The 9,415-nt window shown below is 30.8% G+C and overlaps 1 protein-coding gene across 1 annotated transcript; it reads left to right on the plus strand.

Moving 5' to 3' along the window:
- The first annotated feature begins 4,064 nt into the window (after window positions 1-4,064).
- On the plus strand, window positions 4,065-4,541 carry LOC125831020 (protein SOB FIVE-LIKE 4-like). The gene has a single exon (XM_049510212.1). The coding sequence runs from the start codon at window positions 4,065-4,067 to the stop codon at window positions 4,539-4,541; it is 477 nt and encodes a 158-aa protein (XP_049366169.1).
- The last annotated feature ends 4,874 nt before the right edge of the window (window positions 4,542-9,415 follow it).

The raw sequence follows: 9,415 nt of genomic DNA on the forward strand, positions 1-9,415 counted from the left end.
ATAATACAAGCGCAATAAACATTGCAAAGAATCCTGTCCAACATAAGAGAACAAAACATATAGACATCCGTCATCACTTTCTAAGGGACAATGTAGAAAAGGGGCAAATTTCAATGAATTTCTGTGCCACTGAACAATAAATTGCAGACATTTTCACAAAAGCATTAGCAAGGGAACACTTTGAAAGGAACATGTTGGAATTAGGAATGATGAAGATCACCTGAGTATCTCTGCTCACGAGAGTTAACTATGGCACTTAATTAGAAAAGGGGCAAATGCTAACAGGTTTTAATACTCATAACGAACTGTAACTAACGAATTCATCATTCTCAGGTAATTAGGAACTCAAGGACTTGGACTTCAAAAATTCATCATCCTACACTAAAAGGTATGTCTACTATACTTATTTAAGTAAGACCAAAATATTAAGACTTGTGCACTGGTACTCGTTTCTGCATTAAATACCTGTCAGCAGGATTTTTTTTAAACCGCCAAAATAAAAATCAATCTGACTCCTCCATCAAATCAACCTGTTCCTCTTCTCCAAAAACCCTTCCACTTCCCTGTAATCAATCTCAAACCTTATTTATTTTTTACTCTCCATCGAAAACCCATTTTCCTTCATTGGTCTCTTCCCTATATTCATCAAACCCTATTTTCAAAACCATGGCATCCTCCTCAAATCTAAACCTTGCCCTTATTCCCTTTGAAAATCCAGAAAACCTCTTTGAATTACCTGTTGTCCTGTTCATTGACCCTTGCGGAATAACTCATCTTACATATCTTCTAATGGAAGAAGCATCAATTCAGGGGGAAAGAAAAAACCCGAGTTTGGGGTCTGATTTAGGAGATGAAACGATAACACTTAGTGAGGGGGAACAAACATCCTCAAAGGAACAAGCATATTCTTCTTGTGACGCCTACGATGATATTCCATTGGTCCAGCTGGTTTCTAAAAGGCTTCGTTCACGACTGCGTCAAAACTCTTGTCGACCCATTGCTATGATTCTTCCAGATGCTCATGCAAGTCTTATTTCTAACCCATCAGTGAGGGCTCCGGTTCGAGTGACTCGATCTGTACAGCGTACTCAAGACGCAATGCTTCTTGCTAAGTCGACTAAGATTACTCGCCCGGTGCAAAGTAAGTTTGTTCTACATTCTAATCCTATAGAGATTGATGATGATGACATTGAACCAAAGAAGAGTAGAAAACGAAAAAGAAATACATCTAAACCGAAAGAATCTGGTCCCAAATAAATTGTTGAAATTGACTTTGCTAGGGCACAATCTTTTAGGAGAAAAAGTGTGATTCGGGGTAGGGTAGTTACTGGATTTGGGGGTGACGAGATAAGTGAATTACTGAAACTTGTGCAAGCCCAATGATGGACTGAACTACTTAGTCAAGGAACCTTTAGGCGTAGAATGGGTAGAGAGGAAACCAGGGAGTTCTACCTTAATGCGACAGGGTCTGATACGTCAATTTCAAGTACTGTTTGTGGTGTTTCGTTCACCCTCAATGCTGAGATTTTATCCTCTATAATCGGGGTACCAAATAATGGATGGGGTCACTATGTTAAGCGAAATTGGCCACCTCTGGAGGGTAACATCTCTGCTCTTGAAATATGTCGCCGATTCTCAAATGATCCTACACTGACTGATTATACCAGAGTTGATAAAGGAGTTATGCTACCCTTGCATCGTTTGTTGTTTGATGTTGTGCATAAGATAGTACTACCTCAAAAGCAAAAAAGGACGGAGGAAAATTATTTGGATTTTACTCTTATGGAGTTGTTGCTATCTAATATCCAAATTAACTTACCTGCCCTGATTCTCAGTCATATACATGGTCTATGTGTGTTTGATAAAAAGAAACGTGGACTGGCGTATGGGTTCTGGCTTGGTATGGTGTTTGAACATTTTTGTGTTCCTGTTAGGGAATGGCAGATTCAGACCATCAAGGATGTCTTAGGGGTTGTGAATCATGAAACTATACCTGCTACAAAGAGAGAGGCAAATGCACATATGCAACGGTTGAGAGCCTCGTTGACTGCTAAGACTGAGGAAATTACTGCACTACAAGTTTCTCACTCTGCTGCATTAGATAAGTTGCACAGTGATTATGGTCTGAAGCATGATCGATTAGCTGAGGAAAATTCAAGGCTTAAAGAGGAGCTTGCTAAGACTCAGGCTGCGTTGAATACTGAGAGATTATCTAATTCCGATCGTCTGAAGCACCTCTATGAACTGCTAACCAAAGACTTATCTTCCTCGTCCTCTGCTTTACCACCATCTGTCTAAACATCCGCTTAGTGTGCTATGTCTTGTGTTTTGGGTTCTCACTTTCTCAAGTCTTTAGTAGACATTTCTGTTTTTGTGGATAATGGTTTTTGTTTCTGATCTGTGATGTAACTAATGACTCAGTTTGGTGTGTTTGTTTTTATAGCTTCTTGTGATGTTATTGCTTCTGGCTTGGATATATCTTCATTTTCAGATTTTTTGCCTAATGTCAAAAGGGGGAAGGAAAGCGTGCATATGGTGTTTACCTGTTCGATGCAAGCGGAAAGAATTTGCCATAGTCAAAAAGGGGGAATTTGTTAAAGCCTCTAAGTTTTGAAGAATGACAAAGTGAATAGAACAGGTCGTGCATACGTGATACAAAAGTACTTTGTCAAAAATGTATAGTAGTAGAAATTCAAGGTTAAGGAAGTTTTCTTAATCAATAAGGAAAACTACATAAAGTAGGAAAACTACTATGTGTAAGGTTTCTGTGAAAGAGGTCGAGTACAAATAGGAGTCCAAGTTGAGGTCAACAAGGCTTTGTAGCGGCAAAGACAAAGTTGAGTCGAATAAAGACTTACTGGAATTCTGATCTATAAATAGAGGGTTATTTTCTTCAGAAAGATTGCGCACTTACATTGAAAGTAATATCAAAACACGATCAAGAGTTGAGAGAGTTTTTATTTTTATTTTTGGGAGTGCTGCAAGTTGAGAGAAAAATTGTACGATTGTAGTCAAGAGTTTTGAATACAATCAAGTGTTTGTGAGTAAGTTTCTTTTGACAAGTTGAATTACTTGAAGAACGTTTGAAGACTAAAACCTGGGGTTTTTTTGTCTTGGGTAGTTAGGAATTAGAGTTTATAATTCCTTAGGTTACATAGCTTTGTAATCCTTGTGTTATTTGAAGGTTTTTAAATAATACAAAGTACTGAGCAAGTTGTTATATGAAATTATTTATTGTTAAGCTTCAAACAAATAAGAACAAGTAGTCATTACGTGTTCCTGTATAGAATTCAGGAGGGTAGAATTCCAACACATATGTGCCACCAAACTTTGATTGTACATAAATAGATACTTAAACTTGTATATAGTTGAACAAGTAAATATGTGAGTCCTATGTGGTGTCTAATCTTACATGGCCAATTTGCATCTGACATGGTATCCTATGTATATTATGCTACATATGACACATGTATCTACTTGTTCAAATTTATACAAGTTCAACTATCTACTTATGCAAATTCAAGTTGAAGGACATAGAGCTAAGACCAAGTTACATGACATGTTTATACATTATGCTTTTTTCTCTGTAATCCAACTAATTCAAATTCACACAGTATAGTGTAGCCCACCGAAGAAAAAACACTCTCTAACCAGAGTTGCACCATTCTCATGACTCGAATCCAAAATATTTAATTAAAAATAGAAGGGTCTCATTCATTCCACCGTGTTTTTTCTTTTTTTTTATAAAAACTTGTTTCTCTATGAATATCTTTGACAGCTTCTATCTGTCCCTGTATGTGATGTAAAGTCAGGTGAAATAATGGCTGTATGTACATGTTGTCCATTCCAGGTGTTAAAGAGAGAACAAAAATTAAATACAGGGGTTTGCGGTTTCTTTCAAAAATATTATAAATCTGCCACGTTCTTCTTATTTGTGTGGTGTGAGAGCTGTATTGTATTAATTAAAAAAAAGTGTTCCTTTTGCCTTCATTTTTTACTCTTCTGTTCTGTCTTTTAGCTCATCTAATTATTATTGCTCTGTTTCTTGCGTTTACTCTGTTTCTATGGATTCTAATTCCCAATTCTTTGGAGAAGGTGAAGAATGTAACAGCAGTGAATCTGGATGGACAATGTACATTGGTTCTCCTTCAACTGGTGATGACAATATTGGGGAATTTGATGAATTAGAAGACAGTAATTATAACAAAGAAGGTCCCGTTAATGAAGACGATGAGGATTGTGAGACTGATGATTCAATGGCTTCTGATGCATCTTCAGGACCAATTAGTAATTTTTCGAGAAATGGGAAGAGTGGTGGTGTAGCTACTATGGTTAATTTCAAGAATTCAAAGGAAAAGGGGAAGGAAAAGAATTGCAGTTTTATTAGCAACAAAGCCAAAAGTTCAATGAAGAATGGTTACAAGAATGATGATCAAGATAAGGTGAAAGAGTCTATCATTGCTGCAAAAGGAACTAAAGGTGCATCCAATGGCGGTGGTAATAAGGTTAGGAAAAGTATTTGGATGGGCAAAGGGAAGTAGACATTATAGTCTATTTGTTAGCGTTTGACTATAGAATTTTTATCAGAACCACGAATGAAACTTGAGTTTTAAATATTTTTCAGTTCCCAAAAACTGATTCACACTAGTGAGAAAATTTACTTCTACTCACAAAACTTTTTCCAAGTAGAATGCAAGTTCAAGAACTCAGATTTTCAAATTTCAACTTCAAAATCTATGGTCAAACGGAAGCTCAAAAGTCTTATTTACTTTAGATAGTATTAGTACTCTTATGTATCTTCCTTTCTTCTTTATTTTGTTAGTGCATTAACATTGTCGTCCCACACATTGTGTCATGTTCTTGTGTTATTAGTAAAATGCTTATAATGACACAAACAGTATTGTGGAAACTATCAATACCTTGAAGGTGAAATTTGAAACAAAATTTCAAAATGAAACTAAAGCTTTGCTAAATGAATATAAATTTCAAATCACAACTTCAAATTTGACATTCAAATTGCAAGTATTAACACCTCTTTAAGAATTCAGAACATTGTAAATATATTATCCACCGATTTAACTTGGTGCAAAGAAGGTAATACTATCAGGGGTCGTTTGGTAGGAAGTATTAAGAGAAATAATCCATGTATTATATATGGTACTATTTAGTATTATGTTTGGTAGAATTTTAGGCTTATGTATAACTAATTCATGAATTAGTTATACATCCTACATGTATTATAGGATGTATTACAATACCTCTCATTTGAAGGTATTAGTAATACATTGGATATAATATCATGGAATAAGCCTATGTAGAGACAAAAATATCCCTCAAATCATTTTGATTATTTTGTTTATTTTCTTGATACTTTTTTTATATTTGTACTAGTTAATTTATTTAAATAAATTAGCTTATAAATTATTTAGAGAAAGTTGTTTGTTACTAAAGAAATCCAATACAAATCAATGCAATATTTTGAAATTTGATTGTTTAACATTTACTAATTAAAAAGATAAATATAACACCACATGACGTTTGTGATTTTAATTGAATGTATTATTAAATCTATTAAAAAATAAAAATATCCCTCAAATTATTTTCATTATTTTGTTTATTTTATATATATATATATATATATATATATATATATATATATATATATATATATTTCAAAAGGTTGAGGTATTTGATCAAAATTTTATGAAGAAAATGACATTAAACATTGAAGAGTAATAAGCCACTCGAGTCTGTATCATCCAACAACTCTCTGCAAAATAACCATGTGTAGAATTGATTATGAACTTCTAAATTAACTAAAATGTACTTTACTCGAGAGAACATATCTAATAATCACCTAAAGAATTCCTCCCCACTAACATCTTTAAAAGCCGCATATGTATTTATTAAGATGACAATTATTTATCTTCAAATAATTTAAGTGAAAAAATTGCAAACATGACAACAAAAGTGTTCTTTTCCTATCTAGTTAGAAGGTCATTTAAAAAAAATACTATTTGGTAATTATCTACCTTGACCCAATTTTATAATAAATCAAGGGTATAATTGGAAAGAATTTTTTTTATAGAGTTTTAGTCCAAACACAAGATGAGGTGAGAAACAATAAACCAAACACTTGATAAAAATAAACTCTGCGTTACTAATCCCTGCACTATTAATCTCTGCATTACTAATCTCTGCGTTACTAATCCCTGCGTTATTAAATTTTGTACCAAATGACCCTTCAATGCATTAACATCTTGTAGATGGTAACTTAGCGTTATTCAGGTTATAATATAAGTGCAAATATCATGATATAGAAGTACTCTTGCGGTGTTCCAATTTATGTTTAACAAGAGTTAATTTGATTTAATTTTAAAATTAAATTCAATTCAAAATTTTGAACAAAAAATACTACTCCACTATAAGTTGCACTTAATTTTAAAAGAAAAATGTATACTCCTAGTTGAAAATTGTAGTCCAAAATTTCTTTGAGTACTCTTAGGAAGGGAAAAGGTGATGCATTAACAAAAGCTTATGGTTTAGTTGAACCTTTGCTCAATAATATTCCTTAATATCGAAGCAAGGCATTGACCCAATTGTAATTTACTTCTTCGGTCCCTAATTACTTGTTCACTTTTGATATGACACATCTATTAAAAAATTAATTAATGATATAGTAAGTTTACTATTTTATCCCTATTAATTATGAAATTGATGAATTAAAAACTTAAGATTTTCAAAAAATTCTACATTTTTCAAAGTAATTAGTGAGGATATAATCGATAATTTTTTTTTTATCCAATCTTGATTTATCAAAATAAACAAATAATTAGGAATTAATATAAAAAAGTGAACAAATAATTAGGAAGCGATGTGGGCAGACCACGCTTGACGTCGACTGAGCGATGTGTGCAAGACAAGGGCGATGCGGTCAGGCCACGCCCGATGCGAGCATGCCACGTCCGAAGTCGGCTGACCGTTGTGTGCAAGCCAAGGGCAATGCGGCCAGTACTCGACAATTAACATGTTTTACATCAGTAGTTGAAAAGTCTGAGCATCCAACAGACAAGATCTTTGAAAGGTCTTCTTACTAAAGTATAAAGGATTACGTTAAAATCTAGTCAACGGCGCATGCAAAAATAAAGAAAAATAAAGGAGGTCAAATTAAATATTTCATACTATTGGTGGTGAATTCAATTATTGTTATACATATAAAAATCTATAAATTTTAAATTATGAATTCTCCTTGAAATAGGTGAATCGACAAGTAATTCAAATAAAAAGAGAAATACAACAAAAAAGAAAAAAATAAATCAATTAATTGACAGTGCTATATTGCATGTGAAATATTGAATGTAAAAGTAAATTCTAAGGGTTTCTCTCAATTCAAGTTACAGCAAAATGCATGCTCCCAACCTGTCAACAGACTGGAAAATAAGGATAGGCCACATAGTATTAACTTCCTCATCTGTAACAGAGTTAGATAGAGTCAATTCCCAAAATGGTCACTCAAGTTTAGAGAATTGCCTTGAAATATTATTTACGTTTTATTTAGGATCAAAATATCACTCAACTATCACTATTTTCTTCCAAATATACTTACCACTTCAAAAGCCCCACTCTCTCCTACTTGACATTCCATGTCATTGTAGCCTTTTTAAAAAACAATAGATTTATTTAATTCATTAAACTCAATTAACTAAAACAATGATCTTACTATTTTTTTATTACATATATTAGTTTATTGAGAAGAAAATTCATACTTAAAAATCTTTTATAATAATTAACTTTTTATTTTTTATTCTATGAAGAATAGTTTTTTTAAAACTTACTATAATGTCATCTATTTTGAATACTTATAAACACATATATTCAAAAAATATTGATATAAAAATCACTGATGAAAATTAAATTAAATTAAAAATAAAATTTAAATAAGAAATTTCTCCTTTTTACCAACTATTTTGTCAACCTTACAAATTTATTTGAATACTTTTATGAAAAAATTACTTAAAATTTTCAAAGAGATTTAAAAAATTCTCAGGTAACAATTGCACACAGAAAAATTCACTGAATTTTGTTTGGTAAAAAAATATGAAGGAATTAGATATATTAAAAGTATTTTTTTATAATCTGCATAAATTTTCACGTAATTTATATATTTATTTTGTAGAGGCATAAATTAAATGAATTAAATAGGTCTATTGTTTTTTTTTTTAAAATGATGATTTAATGGCATGTCATATCAACTAGAATAGAAGGAGACTTTTGAGGCATTTAGTATTTTTTTTTTGGGAAAAAAATTAATAATAATATTATTCACTTTCTATTTTTTTTTTAAAAAGAAATATTGTAAGCATGAATTTCAAAGTACACAATTAATTCTATTGTAATAGTTAATTGACATTTAATATTATTGATTCATTATATAATTTATGATTAATTGATGTAAGTTAACATTTATGAGTGATTTGTATACCAATATTTTTATTTGAATATATGTGTTTATAAGTATTCAAAATTAATGACAATATAGTATATTTTAAAACCCTATTTTTTCATAACATAAAAAAATAAAAAAGTTTAATTATGATAAAAGATTCTTTAGTATGAAAATTTCCTCTTAATAAACGAATATATATATATATATAAAATAATAAGACTATTATTTTAGTTAAATGAGTTTGATGAATTAAATAAGTCTATTATTTTAAAAAAGACTTTAATAACATGGCATGACAACTAGGAGAGAGTAAAGTTTTTAAAGTGTTAAGTATATTTGGAGGAAAATAGTGATATTTTGGTCCTAAGTGAAACATAAATGATATTTCAAGACAATTCCCCAAACTTGGGTGACCATTTAGGGAATTGACTCGAGTTAGATAGATAGATAGATATATAAGTACTTATAACATTTAGCATATATTTTCTTCTTCTATTTATTTTTATTTGTCCACTTTTGATTTTGTATGCATCTTAAGAAATAATAATTAATATAAATATTGATTGAGGTATAGTTTTAGCTCTTTAAAATAATTTCGAAAATAAATAATTAATGTTAAGGGTAAAATAAGAAAAAAGATACATATTTATATTTACTTGATAAGTTAAAAGTAACAAGTAAAAGTGAAAATCTATTTTTTAAAGTATTGAACAAATAAAAATAAACTGAGAAAACTGCTTTTCACAAAATACATTAATGATTTATTTTCATTTTCTAACAACTTTTAGCGGTTCAAGCTAATAACCGGCCTAAAACTAAAACTAAAAATAAATTGGAGGTTTTAAACTTTATATATATATATATATTTAAAGTTTATTCTTCTAGTTTTTTAAGATGCAAAATTGTTAGTATATTTAAAATTATTTTTGAGATGCAAAGTTATTTCTTATTTTTAATGAAAAAAGTTTA

The sequence above is a fragment of the Solanum verrucosum genome, unplaced genomic scaffold (assembly GCF_900185275.1).
Source record: "Solanum verrucosum unplaced genomic scaffold, falcon-dt-bn FXZP01000102.1, whole genome shotgun sequence".
In the NCBI taxonomy this organism is placed as follows: domain Eukaryota; kingdom Viridiplantae; phylum Streptophyta; class Magnoliopsida; order Solanales; family Solanaceae; genus Solanum; species Solanum verrucosum.